The 17025-nt window shown below is 44.1% G+C and overlaps 1 protein-coding gene across 5 annotated transcripts in view; it reads left to right on the forward strand.

Moving 5' to 3' along the window:
* Positions 1–17025, forward strand: part of DNAAF9 (dynein axonemal assembly factor 9) — a 190207-nt gene that overhangs the window by 140898 nt on the left and 32284 nt on the right. For all 5 annotated transcript variants that reach the window (XM_049100735.1, XM_049100736.1, XM_049100734.1 and 2 more), the window contains 7 exons: positions 1246–1392; positions 2482–2570; positions 2986–3087; positions 3365–3482; positions 5460–5548; positions 7205–7363; positions 13309–13434. In XM_049100735.1, the coding sequence (XP_048956692.1) occupies positions 1246–1392; positions 2482–2570; positions 2986–3087; positions 3365–3482; positions 5460–5548; positions 7205–7363; positions 13309–13434 (830 nt within the window). The remainder of the gene's footprint in view (positions 1–1245; positions 1393–2481; positions 2571–2985; positions 3088–3364; positions 3483–5459; positions 5549–7204; positions 7364–13308; positions 13435–17025) is intronic.

Here is a 17025-nt window from a genome sequence, read left to right on the forward strand (position 1 = left end):
CACCAAAACACAACAAAAGAAAAAATATATAAAAACTTATGTGTATCAAAGTACATTATCAAGAAAGTGAAAACAGGGTACCTGGGCAGCTTAGTTGGTTAAGTGTCTGCCTTCAGTTCAGGTCATGATCCCAGGGTCCTGGGATGAAGTTCTGCATCAGGTCTCTGCTCAGCAGCAAGTTGACTTCTCCCTCTCCTTCTGTGATCTCTTTCACTCTCTCTCTCAAATCAATTAATTAATTTTTTAAATAAGAAAGTGAAAACAAACCCACAAAATGGGAGAAAATATTTACAAATCATGGTTCATCTGGCCGGCTTGGTAGAGCATGTGAGTCTTGATTCTGGGGTCATGAGTTCAAGCCTCACATTGGGTATAGAGCCTACTTTTTAAAAGAATCCTGGGGGGCGGGGAAAAAAAAAGGAAAAGAATCCTGGGCAGCATGGGTGGCTCAGCAGGGGCAGCCTGGGTGGCTCAGCAGTTTAGCGCCACCTGCAGCCCCAGGCGTGATCCTGGAGACCCAGGATCGAGTCCCATGTCGGGTTCCCTGCATGGAACCTGCTTCTCTCTCTGCCTGTGTAAATAAAATCTTAAAAAAAAAAAAAAAAAAAAAAAGATTCCTGTATCAGGGCACCTGGGTGGCTCAGCATTTGGGCACCCAGTTTGACTTTGGTTCAGGTCATGATCTCAGGGTTGTGAGATCGAGCCCCGCATTGGTCTCTGTGCTTGGTGGGGGTCTCCTTGAGATTCTCTCTCTCCCTCTTTTTTCCTCCCCCCCTCCGCCATTAAAATAAAAAAAAAATTTTAGGTTTTTATTTATTTATTTATTCATTCAGAGAGAGCGAGAGAGAGGCAGAGACACAGGCAGAGGGAGAAGCAGGCTCCATGCCGGAAGCCTGACGTGGGACTCGATCCCGGGTCTCCAGGATCACACCCCGGGCTGCAGGCGGCGCTAAACCGCTGCGCCACCAGGGCTACCCAAATTTTTAAAGAATATATATCTGATTAGAGATTGATACCATAGAAAAAATTTTGAGATGACTTTTTCAGTTTAGTAGAAAAGACCCTTGCACTTCCTGTATCTCCCCTAACTGGGTATTGGAAAGCACATCTATCACTGGACCCCAGTGAACCACTTAATGTGAAATAAATTACAGTGAAATTCACCACACGTGTTCTGACAGTGTTGTGAGGGTTAGTGTCATGCAAATAATTTTTCTCACTGATGCTCCATCTTTTTCTCTTCAGGATTCCACAAGTGTTGTTGCTGTCCTTCTGATAGACTTCAAAAGCTCATTGCTTCCTCATCTCCCAGTTCATTTCCGTGGATCAAGCAATTTTCTGATGATTGCCCTTTTCCCCAAATCAAAGATATACCAAGCATTTTACTCAGAGGTAACACCAATCATCAGCAAAACAAATACTACTTTTTTTTCCCTTAGGAGTTTCGATGGTAAGGCCATATCTCAGGACTAACAATGAAGTGATGAGAGGTAGAACTGGGAGGGCTGATAGAGGTGGCTGCTTCTAATCCCCTTGGGTCCTGGAATGGTGCTTTTGTTATCTCTCATTTGAGAGATGAGAACCTAAAGGAACTTAACAAAAGGCTTTTTAGCTGCTAAGACAAATCTTTGTCCTTTTAAATCCTAATTAGACACCTTTTTCTTTTAGCTACTTTATTGAATTATTTGGCCCTATCTGCTGGATCAGAGCTCTCTACCCTACCCTGGTCTCTCCCTTCCCATGGTTTACAGGCCCTCCCCTTGTTAATGGTCCCACCTGGCAGGCTGCATGTTATAGGCAATTCCATACAGATTGCATAAGTGAGGGAGCTTACCAAGAATTATACAACCCACTTGGAGACCAAGCAGTAGCCAAAGTTAAACAGATGGCCAGCCTCATGACTGCTGGCAGTGCTCAGAAAGATCTGATTACAGCAGCTTGTGAGGAGACAGTATCCCTCTCTCAGGCCAGATTGATGGAACACGGAAGAGAGAAGAACTGGCCTGGCTACAGAATGGCATCTCAGGCTAGGCCTTGTCTCCTTCTTACTGCCTACTGGTCCTTCCTACCTTTATGTGCTTATCCTTTCAATCCAGGAGCACATAGAGACAGCCCTTTCGATTCTCTTCAGTCATCCCTCTGCCCCTAGGCAGGACTTGTGTGAACTGCTCCTTCTGGTCTTGTCCCCAGGGAAGAACATGCCTCTGCTGCCAGAACAGTGTTACCTGACACCTTTCTCCATGCTTCCTGGCCTCTAAAGAAGCAGAATCCCTAGGAGAGGAACCCAGAAAGAAATTCTAGTTTTGAAAAATACAGAACAAAATTGCTCCAGGCCTCTATTTTTGAAACAAACTTGTTTGTTATGATGGTTTTTCTCTGTACTGACAGTCTAGATTTTCAACAACCATCAAATCCCCATGTGGATTCCATATCCTGTTGTTGGGTTTAAAGTGTTCTTTGCTCAAATTCTGTTTTGTTTAGGTCTTCTCCCCCTGGCAACAGCAGGCTAACTCAGGGCTGTCTTTAAAAGTGATCCAGGAAGATGGATTATCTGTGGAACAAAAGAGATTGTAAGTGGCTGCCTTCAGTGTTTATGCTTGTTTCCTTAAGCTGTGTGTGTCTGTTCTCTCTGCAGGACAACTTATGTAACACAGGGGTCTTGGCTTCTGAAAGGGCCAGCACAGTCATTTCAGTGCTGCCACTTGCAGGTAGCCAGTGCCCTAGGGGAAATAGAAGTCAGGAGAGATGAAATCCACCAAGAATCAGAAACCCATAATATTACCAAGGGTTTCAGGTGAAACTTCCTCCGTGCACACACCAATCATCACATACTAATGCCGTATTGTATTTAAGTCAGTGAGATGCTTGTTTTGGAAGTGTTGACTCTGTCACGGGACCCTGGCTTGAAAGCATCAGAACAAGTTATGTAAAGTATGTATGCTATAGGGAGATGGAGTTCTAATCTGTGAACTTTTGATATTCCAGACACTCCAGTGCCCAGAAGCTCTTCAGTGTCCTAAGCCATTCTACTGGGGAGAAACAGAGTCCTCTAAAACTACTCCCAGCCAAACTTCCAGAGCTAGACTGGTGAGCTCTGGTTTTCTATTTATAGGTATTTAATTTCTGGCTTTTGAAATGTCAGAAACCTCAGTGTTGGTCCTTTCTAAGCTCCTTTTTCTTCATAGCTTCTTAGGGATCAGCATAAAAGGTAGTAGTGACATACCATGTACAATTTTATTCTGTAGAGAGAATCTCTAAGGTTTCTTTTTTAGCAACAAAATAATGACTTTCTCATGTAAAAGAACACATGCAGGCAGGCAAGGCTGGTGATGGTAACATAATAGCATTGTCGTTGATTTTCTAGGTTTCTTCAGCATTTTGCCATCAGCAGCATTAGTCGGGAGCCAGTAATGAGAACCCATCTCCCTGTTCTGCTGCAGCAAGCTGAAATCAACCCTACTCACCAAGTAGAAAATGACAAGGTACAGCAGCTCAGCAAATATGCTGGGAATTCACAGGAAGATAATCCTAATAGGCTGCCCTTGGATCTTCTTTGTCAGTTAACAAAAAGAGCTCCGGTGGAATCCCTTTTGTAAGACTCTCCACCTCCTAGGGTATTGGTAGAATAATACACATGAAACCTGCTCTATACAATGAGTATGTACAGGCGTCTGCAGTGTCCCCAGCCAAGTCCCTCAGCAGCCATAAAAGCCTGGCACCCCTGGCTGTGTCTCCCCTGGCTTCTCCATGTCTTTCAAATTCTTGCTCAGTGCTCTCATGCTGTCAGCTTTTTCTGTTTGTGACAAGGACTTACCTGGCAGTAGGTGACACATTGAAGTTAATAAGACGAGGAAGGGCCTTATTAGTTGGCCTTGCTGGCATCACTAGAGTAAGGTGATACTTCATAAATATTGTCTTCCCAAGAGTGGATTTTAATCCGCTCCCATCTCACATGCCTCTTCTCCTTACCCCTCCCACCATTTCTTCAGAACCAGATGTCATAAGATGCTCAGAGAGGGCATTTATTTATATGCAAACCTAGAAGACAGCTGCAAAAGATAATAGGAACACTGGGGTACCTGGGTGGCTGAGTGGTTGAGCGTCTGCTTTTGGCTCAGGTAATGATCCCGGGATCCAGGGATCAAGTCCCGCACCAGGTTCCCTGCAGGGAGCCTGCTTTTCCCTCTGCCTACGTCTCTCCCTCTGTGTGTGTGTGTCTCCCTCATGAATCAATAAATAAAATCTTTAAAAAGAGAGATAATAGGAGCACTAAGCATGTAGAAGCCTTGATTTTCCCTTAGGCAAGAGTTTAAAAATGAAAACGTCTCCCAGTTGTATTTTATTAAAAGGGTGCTATAGAACTGATCTGAAAGTAAGGTATCTGGCTCTAAGCACAGATGCTGTGATTTGAGAGGCAGGGGCCTGGGTGCCGAGGAATAGGAACCAAGGTAAGGAGGAGATAAAGAAAAAGTTTCAGGGATCCCTGGGTGGCCCAGTGGTTTAGTGCCTGCCTTTGGCCCAGGGTCTGATCCTGGAGACCCAGGATCGAGTCCAACGTCGGGCTCCCTGCATGGAGCCTGCTTCTCCCTCTGCCTGTGTCTCTGCCTCTCTCTCTCTCTCTCTCTCTCTCTCATGAATAAACAAATAAAATCTTAAAAAAAAAAAGTTGCATGGAGTATAGTCCAAAGGGGCAGAAAGGGACACAGAGTAGGGGCCTGGTTGGAGGGGAATAAGAAGAACTTCTGGTTCCCAGAAAAGAAGAGGGATCCTCAGCCATCTCTGTACTGAAGTGAACTAGCTCAAGTGATGAGTGCCACCATGCTGAGCTTTAGTCTGAGTTATCTGTGACCTGGCCTGTTCCTGGTGAGTCTTTTATATTGTGAAAGAAAACACATGCTTTGTCCTTTATGCCAATACCATTCAGGGATTGCAGGGTTCCTTCCCTCCCTTCCTCAACCCCTGTCAATACCATTCAGGGATTGCACAGTCCAATCTGCTCCTCTTCTGCTAGTCATGACTCAAGAGTGCTTCCTACACTCTGTTTCCTTAGGACAGATTGGGCAGCCAGATGGAAATATCCCCATGCCACTCCTTCGCTGAGCTTACTTACCACACCAGTTTAGCCTGTGGCATTTTGTCTCAGACCTCCTTTCTGCCTAGTGTTTTCTGTTGTATTTTAACTGATCTAGTCAAACCTGCTCTGTGGAAATTGTATTAGTAACACTACATTGTATATGGTGTTTGCTATTCTAAGCACTTTACATATATTAACTCATTTAATCATCACACCCACCTTGCAAGATAGGTTCTGTTATTAGCCCAAGGTCACATAGCTAGGAGAGTACTGGTGCTGAGTTTCAGACCCATGGAACCTGGCTCCAGAAATCAATTCTCTTAACTTTTCACACAATGCCATCTCACAGTTGAATGACAAACCCACATAACTTTTCTTTTTGTAGGTAATTATCAGCATTGTAACTGGCCTCCCAGGCTGTCATGCTAGCGAGCTCTGTGCTTTTCTGGTCACTCTGCATAAGGAATATGGCAGGTTAGTATGGCTGCTGCCTTTGCTTTGGGGAAAGGGATACTTTGCCCGGGCCTCATAGGGACTGGGAAACCTTCAACATGTACTGGCTTTTGGTGTGATTGGTGTCAGCATAGTAGCCAATTAACATATTTGTGCGGAGCACTTCCTGTATGTCAGGCACTGTTCTAAGTGTGGGTGACAAATGAAACAAACGGACTAGAAAGTCTCTGCCCTTGTGGAACTTACATTCTAGTTTGGGAATACTATTAACCAGATAAGGAAAGTAGTAGCAGCTAGTGCAAAGTGCTATGGACAAAACAAAGCAGAAAAGAGAGTAGAGGGAGTGCCGAGCTGGGGGAGGGATTCCAGTTTTAAATTGGGGGCTCAGGGAACGTCTCACTGAGAAGGGGACATTTGAGCAGAAGCCTGAGGAAGGGCAGCCCCAGTGGCTCAGGTTTGGCACCGCCTTCCGCCCAGGGCCTGATTCTGGAGACCCGGGATCAAGTCCCATGTCGGGCTCCGTGCCTGAAGCCTGCTTCTCCCTCTGCCTGTGTCTCTGCCTCTCTCTGTGTGTTTCTCACATGAATAAATAAATAAAATCTTAGAAAAAAAAAAAAAGAAGCCTGAGGAAATGAGTGAACCTTTGGAAATCTGGAGACGAGCACCGTAGAGCACTTTGCCAGCACAGGCAAAAGCCTGAGAGTGTGCCTAGTCAGCAGGGCAGTTCAGGACCAGGGTGATTAGAACTTGGGAGATGCTGGTGGATGTGATCTGTCCCTGACCACAAGGGGACTGCGTCAATTCCAGTGTAGCTAGGACATGTCGACTTAGGGGAAATTGAGGAAATCATTTCATCCATCACTTTCATATGGCCAGCAGATTATTAAACAACCCTGGCTAACTGAACAGACATTTATTTATTTAGTTAGTTAGTTAGTTAGTTAGTTAGTTAGTAGTTTTAACTTATTCATGAGAGACACAGAGAGAGGCAGAGACACGGGCAGAGGGAGAAGCAGGCTCCATGCAGGGAGCCCAACATGGGACTCGACCCTGGGTCTCTAGGATCACGCCCCTGGCTGAAGGTGGCACCAAACCGCTGAGCCACCCGGGCTGCCCTGAACAGACATTTAATATCTAGTCAGTCTATCTTGAAGTAAGGCATCCTGCAGGAGGCTGTAAAGAATGGAGAAGATGGAAATCACCTAGAAGTTTGAGAGTTCAGAGAAATTTGGGAGGCTGGACAGGTTTTAGATGCTAGGGAAATATTGGGCCTTATCTAAATACTAAGTAGCTAGCCAATTCCTCCCTCATATCCATTGCTTTTGTTGTAGAAATAATCTGAATTCTTCACCCTTCTCACTGCACCAGACTGAAACCATTTTACTGGATAGTCCTTCAGGAAATGACTGCCTGGTCAGGGGTCTTTCTCCACTCCAAAGTCTGATTAATGGTCATGTGCTTAACCGCTGTGGCAAGGCATTTCCTATCAAAAGTTCCAGTGATAGTGGTTTCAAGATAATGGAGCTCCCCAGCCAGTGCTAGGATTGCTTTCTCCTGTGCAGGGTTACTGGGCAGAATGTCTGTAGGACTTCTGGTCACATTTGTATCCACTGGCTGAGCCTGTGGGGCCAGGCCATCAGGTGGCCCCCACACTGAGATTATACTTGCCATTTCCAGGTGGATGGTATACCGCCAAATCATGGACAGCTCCGAATGTTTTCATGCTGCCCACTTTCAGAGATACCTTGCCAGTGTCCTGGAGGCCCAGCAGAACCGCTCTGCCCGCCAGTCAGCCTACATCCGCAAGAAGACCCGACTGCTGGTGATATTACAAGGGTGAGTACTAAAAGTCTTCTGCGGACAATGGGGTGTGATGATGACCTTGCCATTACTGTTATTTGTACACAGCTAGCCTAGGGCATAGAACAATCTCTACATATTCATGATCAGAGTCTGCACCACCCAGAAAGACCTTAGAGAAGTAAAGACTCTGGTTACTGTCTTGTGGCCCAGAGTGACTGCTATAGCTTGCACAGAAGTTTTAAGTTTGGTTTCAGGGCATCTGGGTGGCTCAGTCAGTTAAGTATCTAACTCTTGATTTTATCTCAGGTCATGATTTCAGGGCTATGAGATCAAGCTCCACATCAGGTTCCACACTGGGCATGGAGCTTGCTTAAGATTCTCTCTCTCCCTCTCTCTCAACCTTCCCCCTCCTCTAAAAAATTAAATTAAATTAAAATTAAGTTTGGTTTCAGTATTATGGTATCCCCAGAAGGTAGAGAATTAGAGAAGAGATTTTCAGGGCAAGAGTTTTTGATAATTCTCATAACAACAGTAAACCCTAAGCCTCTTCCTTTGCCATCTGTTTTAGTACTTCCTCATGTGGAGTTGCAGAGACAGCCCCCACACTCTGCAGTCTTGAGCCCCACCATCCCCAGGATGGCTGGTCCAGAAAGGTTTCTTGGGACCATCAGTGGGGAGCATAAATAGTCCAGCTGGGCAGTGGGGGGGGCTCCCTGTGAGGACAGGTTTGACAGAGTGAGTACTAATACTTTAAGGACCCTGGCTGCAAGGAGCTTACCTTGATCTATTCTAAGGCCTTCCAGGGAGGAGTCCTGTGCAGGCCCACCACTTACCAGGCCCAGAGGAGAACATGCCAGGTCAGGAAAACACAGGCTATGGGTCTTCACAATGGCTAGTAATACAGAAGCTTTTGGCAGTTCTCACAAAGTGCTTTTATGCTATGCTGTGTTTTTTGTGCTTAGAATTACTATTTGCAGGGATCCCTGGGTGGCGCAGCGGTTTGGCGCCTGCCTTTGGCCCAGGGTGCGATCCTGGAGACCCCGGATCGAATCCCATGTCAGGCTCCCGGTGCATGGAGCCTGCTTCTCCCTCTGCCTGTGTCTCTGCCTCTCTCTCTCTCTATGTGACTATCATAAATAAATAAAAAAAAATAAAAAAAAAAAGAATTACTATTTGCAGTTGGCTAATTGTTTCCAGTAAAGAGTAGGCCCAGATCCAAAGCCCTATTGAGTCTCCTGGGTGGATGGTGAGAAATGGAGAAAAGCCAGGCTGATGGTCCTGAGGCCACAGGTGGGCAGGACAGTGTACCCACCAGGCCATCATTTCTCTCTTTCAGTCCTTGGGCTTCCTTTCTCAGATCTTTTGTCCTGCTTATGGTCCAAGGTCATGAAAGCCACAGAGCAAGAGTCAAGGCTTGAAACCACTTGTGTATGTATTGTCATTTTTAAAGTAGGCTCCATGCCCAGCTTAGAGCCCAACACGGGGCTTGAACTCACAACCCTGAGATCAAGACCTGGGCTGAAATCAAGAGTCAAATGTTCAACCGACTGAGCCACCCAGGTGCCCCAAAACCACTTGTTTTCTTCTGGTTTTCCACTGCTTCTAATGGTCAAAGGAATGGATCGGCCCCTGCTAGAGTTGAGTCATTAGGGATGTGGACCTAGAATCAAATTCAGCAGTTTGACATTGTATAGCTAAGGGCATCGCCATCTTCTGTCACTTGAGAGAGCATCATTGACTCCTTGTCTCTGACAATACTCATCTGCAAGTGTCAGGTGCGTTGGCTGCTCTAGATTGCAGTGACAATGTGTGGCTAGCCCCATCTGGTACTCAGACCCAGCCTTGCCCAGTTGCAGTTCCAGGATGCTAGGGGACCTTAGACTTCCTGAAGGACTCAAGTGGAAATATCAGCTAAATGCTATGGCTCTCGCTAAGACTCCTTTTACAGGCTGGGCCCATTCTCTTGAGGCTCAGCAGGGAGCTCATGGCAACCTCCTTTTTGCATCTCTTTGGGGCTGGACCTTTAAGCCCAGTATTCAGAGGTTGCCGGTGAAGGGAAACTCCAGAGGCTTCTCCAGTTAAGAACTGTATTTCCTAAATGCGACTTTTATCTTCATTTATAGGATTCTTGGGGGAATGCTATGGTATAGGGCAGAGTTTTCTTTTGCCCCCAGAGTGTCTTGGTTCTGTTTGGCTTTCTGTAGCCGTAGCGGTTGAGCTTTAACATCCAGTGGAGTTGTTGTTTTTAAAATTAATCTATTTTGAAATGATAAAATTTTAGAAATAGAGGACATATTGGTGGTTGCCCAGAGTTAGGGATGGGAATGGGAGGCAGGAGGCATGGTTATAAAAGCAGCACAAGGGATCCTAGTGGTGTTTGAACTGTTCAGTGTCTTGACTGTGGTAGTAGATGTGGATATAGGAACCTATACAGGTGACAAAATTGTCTAGAATTTATGTGCAGGCATGCACACACACAAAAAAAACCTGAAGAAATCTGAATTTTTAAAAATGAACTTTAAGGAATTTAAGGGATTGTATTTCTTTATACTCCAGAATGTTGTAAAATCATTCTTTAAATTATTTAAAACATTTAAAAACAAAGTCTCTCTCAAAACAAAAATTGAATTAATCTAAAACACATGCCCAAATTGTAGGCTTAGGTTGCAAACATAAAACAGAGGCCAAAGGACACCTGAATAGGATATCTGTTGTTTAAAAAGAAAGTTAAAGTCCTGCTGGGGTTTTGTTTTGGTTTTTGTTTTGCTTTTATTTTTAATAAAGAGACAACTGACAAGAAAGAGGCAAACATGAAAAGCCAGGTTTTTTTTGCCTTCATCCTGCATTTGAGACAGTTCAGACACAAGTGATCAAGTACAAGCTCTGGTAGCTGGAGCAATGTGCTTCCTTCTGTAGTGAGGGCTGTTTCCTCTTGTTTGGAGGCCCGGGCCAGGATGATTATAGAGCAAGGGCTAGGGAGGGAGAAAGGGCCTAGCAGCCTCCCTCTCTTAGCAAGTATAGTGAATGACCCCGAGAGCCTCTTCTCTTGCCACAGCAGTTCCTGGTTGCAGTGCCCAGGTGCATCACCTACATACGCTGGTCTCACCAAAGACTTGGGGGCCTATTTTCTCTCCCATCCTTTTCCATTAAATAGAATGCTCTGAAAACCCAGGAATTTTCTAGCCACTCTCTCTAAAGAATAACCCCTGGTATTAAAATGACCAAAATCTGCAGGACTGGTAAATCTTTCAGTTCTTTTCTTCCCTAAGAAATGAGTCTCTAGGCTCATACCAAACATAGAAAATGAGAAGCTTCCAAAATTTATTTTTAGAAGAGGGGGAAAGCTAATGCTTAGGAGCAAAACTGGGGCACTTAACCAGGATAGTTAAATCTGGTAACATGACCACAAAGAGTTTGGGGCAGTATAGACATCATTCAGTCCTGCCTAACAAGTGTGCATAAGGCCTGGAAGTGCAAGCAGTGTGGGGGCTCTACTGAATCCGGGCCCAATGAGACACTGCACAACCGAGAAACGGAACCCCATGTTGCGATACACACCATGCCTAGGCAGGGAGAGAAACCAGGGAGCAGAGAGCTCATTCTAACAGCTCCCTGGGTGGCCCAGCAGTTTAGCACCTGCCTTTGGCCCAGGCTGCGATCCTGGAGTCCCGGGATCGAGTCCCGCGATGGGCTCCCGGCATGGAGCCTGCTTCTCCCTCTGCCTGTGTCTCTGCCTCTCCCCCCCAGCACCTCTCTCTATGTCTATCATGAATAAATAAATAAAATCTTAAAAAATAATAATAACAGCTCTCTGGCTGCTGGGCCCTCATGGGGGTGCTCTAGAAGCAGGCACACCCTATTCTTGATTGAAGCACTGCTAGTTGATCAGGACTGGGGCAGACCTGGGGGTTGGGATGTGAATATTGTAGTCTGGGGGAAAGCCAAGTACCATTTTGCAGATGAGTTATTTATAGGAACTCAGGAAATGGTTCAGGCAGGCTATACCTATCCCCCCAGCCACCACCACTAGCTTCCCAAGGGCCCAGGGTAGGACCCAGGCCCATATGATCAGCAAGGCTGCCTTCAGATTTGCCTTCCGTCCATAGGAATAGACCTTTTAAAAAAATTAAAAAAAAAAAAAAGGAATAGACCTTTTTAGTGATAGGCTAGATCAGTTGGGAAAATGTGCTCTACAAGGAAAAGAGTGGAGGCCCCTTCTTGGAGTGGCCATGGGTCTATCCAGGATTGAACATCCAGTTCATTCATCTGTCCTGCTTAGGCACCACAGATAATACCATTCAACAACTACTTTACATTATTACTGCAGAGACAGACTATGAACACATGAATGAGAAAATACAGTGTATGTAGCTGATGTTCAGTGCTATAGCGAAGGATTGAGGTAGGAGCAGGTTGTGCAGAAGGAGGGTTGCTATATCACATAGGCTATAGGAAGTCAAAGGATACCTCTCTCATAAGATGCCATTTGAGCAGAGACCTGAAGGAAGCAAGGGAGCAAGCCTGGCAGACATTTGAGGAAAAGAGCATCATAGGAGAGGGGACAGAGAGTTCCAGGGAGGAAGTATGCCTGGTATGTTCAGGGAAGAGCCAGGAGGTCACAGTGGGTAGATTCAGGTAAGGGAAGGAATAGTAGGAGGAGAAACTCCTTGCGGTTTGGGAATCAGATCATGGACAGCTGTGGGGGCTGTTGTAAAGGCTTTAAAAGCTTTGATGCTGAGTGGGACGGAAGCCACTCACTCAGTGGCTTAGCACAGTAGGATTAGCACAATCTCTCTGGCTTCTCTGTTAAAAACAGGTTGGGCAGGGGCAGGAACAGAAACCAATGAGGCCAGTGAGGAGGCTGTGGGGTGATCTGTACAAGAAATAACCATTTGGATCCAGTAGTGGAGAATGTGAGCAGCAATCTCATTCTAGTTATATTTTGAAAATTGAGAAAAAATTAAGTCAGTGATGACTCCAAAGTTTTTGGTCTAGCAGCTGAAAGAATGAGTCCCCTCTGCTGAGAAGGACAAGGCATTGGGAGGAACAGGCATGGGGAAATTGTATCATGAATATGTTAAGTTCTAAGAAAAAAAAAAATGTTTTTAATATTTTATTTATTCATGAGACACAGAGAGAGAATCAGAGACATAGGCAGAGGGAGAAGCAGGCTCCCTCTGGGGAACCCAATGTGGGACTCCATCCCAGAACCAGGATCATGCCCTGAGCCGAAGGCAGACGCTCAACCACTGAGCCACCCAAGCGTCCCCTAACTAAAAATATTAAATTGGCTCTGGAAGTCTGGAATTCGGAGGAAGTTCCAGGCAGGAAATACAAATGCAGGTGGAGTGGGGCACCTGGATGCCTGAGTGTTGAGCATCTGCCTTTGGCTCAGGTCGTGATCCCAGGGTCCTGGGATTGAGTCCCGCATCAGACTCCCCTCGGGGAGCCTGCTTCTTCCTCTGCCTATGTCTCTGCCTCTATGTGTCTCTGGTGAATAAATAAATAAAATCTTAAAAAAAAAAATGCAGGTGGGGTTTGACATGTGTCTGCTGACCTACAGGAGTGTATCATGGTCCCCATTTCTCTCTTGTCTGCGTTTTCTATGAGGTAGAAAGAGAGAAAAAGATATTAAAGGAAATAAGCCAACAGAGGAGCTCCTAAATTGATTGGAAAACAGGCCTAAGGACACCACGTCCCATCCTTAGAGCACCAGGGTCATCTACAGGCTTCTCTTTATTCCTGGAAGTGGTGGGGGATTTTCCACTTAATTCTTGCAGAGTTAGGAGTGCTAATGAAGTTTGAGAATGCAAGAACATTGTAGAATGCAGGGAAGGGCTCTAAATCATTAAGTGGTTGACCCCAAGGAACCCAGTCACAGGCTCCTCCTTGTAGTTTTCCTTCCATGCTTGCCCAATTAGCCCCTCAGCATTCTGCAGTCACAGTCAATAAACCAATCTTTTTCTTTTTCCTCCCAGCTACACAGATGTCATTGATGTCGTCCAGGCCCTGCAGACCCATCCAGACTCCATCGTCAAGTCCTCCTTCATCATTGGTGCCATCACAGTGTGCGTGGAGCCCCTGAGCTGCTACATGGAACACAGGTACAAACTTTGGATCCTCTACAGCCCACAGGATGTGGTGGGTTTAAGTGTACAGAAAGTGATTTTCTTCCACCCACCAGAAGGAGACACATCTTAATGTGTGTTTGTGTTTTGGAACGTGTTAGTCTACCTATGTACAATGAATACTCAGTTGTTTGATTAGTGCTAGGTTCTCAGAAGACACCTATAGACCAAAGCCTCTCACCACTTTGTGCACTGAAAAGTTGTCCATCTAGGCAGTGGGACTTGAAAGAACTTCTCCCAGAAAGAAAGAATGTTCATGACCACCTTTTCTTTCCCTCTTTACTACAGGGGGTATGCTTGGTTTCCCATGGTACTCAGAGTATCTCAGAGATAATTTTTCCTGTGGTGAAGCTTTTTTTTTTTTTTTTTCAGATTTATTTGTTTATTTGAGAGAGAGAAAGAGAGAGTATGAGCAGATAGAAGGGCAGAGAGAGAGGGGGAGAGAGAGAATCTTTTTTTTTTTTTTTTTTTTTTTGAGAGAGAGAAAATCTTAAGATGACTTTCTGCTGAGGGGGGAGCCCACACAGGGCTTGATCACACAACCCATGAGATCACGACCTGAGTTGAAATCAAGAGTTGGCTGTTCAGTTGACTGAGCCATCCAGATACCCCTATGGTTAAGCCATCTTAAAGTTGTCTTACATCAGTTAATGACATTCATTCTCACTGCTAATAAGTGAGCATCTGCCTCTTGGTTTCAGCTCAGATCATGATCTCAGAGTAATGAGATCCAGCCCTGTATTGGGCTCTGCAATCAGTGAGGTGTCTGCTTGAAAGATTCTCTCGCTTTGCTCCTTACCACACTCGCATGCATGTGCTCTCTCTCTCAAATAAATAAATAAATCTTTAAAAAAAAAAAAAAAGAAAAGAAAACTGGGCAATAATATACCCATAATCTAACTAACTCAGCATCATTTTTGTGAATTCCTTGCCTTTTTTCTCCGCATTTTTTTACAGTTGTATACATATAATTTTATATTTTCCTTCTTAGATTAACATAAACATATTCAGTAACTTAACATATGTATGTTCTAGTATCACTGTGGTAATTGCATTTTGATTAATTATGTAATTATATGTGTGGATATACATGCTTGTCTTAACAGTTTCCCTGCTGTTAGGCACATAGGTTGTCTCCAACTTTTCTCTATTATAAATAATGCTGTGGGAACATCTTTATCCATATAAATTTCAGATAATTTCCTTAGGAAAGGTTCTTCAAAGAGATACTAATTAATGATATGATCAGTTTTATAACTTTCTTTCCAAGTTTTTATTTAAAGATGAACTAAAGGGCACATGGTTGACTCAGTCAGAGGAGCATGCACCTCTTGATCTCAGGGTTATGAATTCAAGCCTCACATTAGGTGTAGAGATTACTTAAAAATAGAATCTTCTAAAAAAAAATAAAGACGAATTAAAACAGAAAGATGTTTAATGTGTAACTAGATACGAACATTTTTAAAAGGTAGGAAAAGATAGTAATAAGCAAACAACAGATGGAGGTTAATAAAAAAAAAAAATAGGGACACTTGGGTGGCTCAGTGGTTGAGCTTCTGCCTTTGGCTCAGGTTATGATCCCAGGATCCTGGGATTGAGTCCCACATCAGGCTCCCCACTGGGAGCCTGCTTCTCCCTCTGCCTGTGTCTCTTCCTCTCTATCTTTGTCTCTCATGAGTAAATAAATAAAATTTTTAAAAATATAAAATAATAAAAAAATTAAGGAGAAGAGGAGTTAACAGGGTAGGTGGGAAGAGCTCAAAGAAGAGATATAAAAGGTCTGGGGAAATGGGATCTTCTTGGGGTGATGTAATGTTCTAAAATTGAATTGTGATAGTTGCACAATTCTGTAAATTTACTTTTTATAAACCATTGAAATATACACATTAAAATGAGTAAATTTTATGATATGCAAGTTATACCTGAATAAAATGAAATGATTGGGGGGACAGAAGAGTTTAGCTAGCAGAAGCAGGTGGAAAATGCACTGCTAGAGCCCTAGAAAGAAAACAAAGATAGTGGAACACCTGGGTGGCTCAGTGGTTGAGCATCTGCCTTCACCTCAGGGCATGATCTTGAGGTCCTAGGATTGAGTCCCACATCAGGAGCCCACTTCTCCCTCTGCCTATGTCTCTACCACTCTCTATGTGGGTCTCTCATGAATAAAGAAAGAAAATCTTAAAAAAAAAAAAAAAAAAAACTACTATGGCAATGAAAATCTCAAAGCAGTGAGAAGTAGAATAGACACTGCAAAAACTTAAGTCTGTGTCAGAGCGCCTCAAGCTTGAAAAAATAACAAAATGAAGAGGAAAAATCAGCAAAGAAATGAAGATCATTAGAGAAAAGAGAGGGACTATAAAATATAGACTTAGCTTTTGTGATGCAGATACCCATTTCTGTTTAATGTTTATGAAATGTTGAATAATGAGTGTGCCAACATATGAGGAATAAGGGTCCTTAAGAGAATTCAAATGAAGAAATAAATGAGAAATATATAAAAGGACTGAAGATGAGCATATAATCTAAGTATAGAAATAAGGCTATATATCATGTATAAATTAGGGTCATGGGATATAAAAATATAAGTAACAAAATCATGGGTGTTAGGAATATGAGTATACTAATTTCCTTGTTTTTTTCATATTGGAGACCAAAAGTATTGAGTCAATAAGAGTTACTGATTTGCTCATTTTTTAGAAATTAATGAGAAATTTCCAAATTTACCTTTGAACTCCTTCCAGAAAATAATTTCAGTAGTAGCTTACTAATGACCTGTTGGAAAACTAATGATTAGTCCCTGTCCATGGGCTATGGGGCTGTTATATTCCATGTGCAAGAGATTCATATGAAGTAGAATAAGAGAACTGTGGCACCCATGGCCAGTATTAACCATAAAATTTTTTTTTAATCTTTTTTTTACATGGCCATCTGTGGAAATTTAAAGTATGGCCACAGGCGCCGCCTGTAGCCGGGTGTGATCCTGGAGACCTGGGATCGAGTCCCATGTCAGGCTTCCTGTATGGAGCCTACTTCTCCCTCTGCCTGTGTCTCTGCCCTCTCTCCCTCTGTCTCTATGAATAATAAAATCTTTAAAAAAATAAAGTATGGCCACAGCAAAAACATCCCCTTCCATCAAGAGTTGAAGAGTTTTGTTTTTCTTTTTTTAAAGATTTTTAATTTAGGGCAGCCCTGGTGGCGCAGCGGTTTAGCACTGCCTGCAGTCCAGGGCGTGATCCTGGAGACCATGGATTGAGTCCCGCGTCAGGCTCTCTGCGTGGAGCCTGCTTCTCCCTCTGCCTGTGTCTCTGCCTCTCTCTCTCTCTCTCTGTCTCTCTCTCTGTGTCTCTATGAATAAATAAATAAAATCTTTAAAAAAAAAGGTTTTTAATTTATTTATTCATGAGAGCCACAGATTGAGAGAGGCAGAGACACAGGCAGAGGGAGAAGCAGGCTCCATGCAGGGAGCCTGACGTGGGACTCAATCGCAGGACTCCAGGATCACGCCCTGGGCTGAAGGCAGGCACTAAACTGCTAAGCCACCCAGGGATTCCCCGAAGAGTTGAAGAG

The sequence above is a fragment of the Canis lupus genome, chromosome 24 (assembly GCF_003254725.2).
Source record: "Canis lupus dingo isolate Sandy chromosome 24, ASM325472v2, whole genome shotgun sequence".
Lineage (NCBI taxonomy): Eukaryota > Metazoa > Chordata > Mammalia > Carnivora > Canidae > Canis > Canis lupus.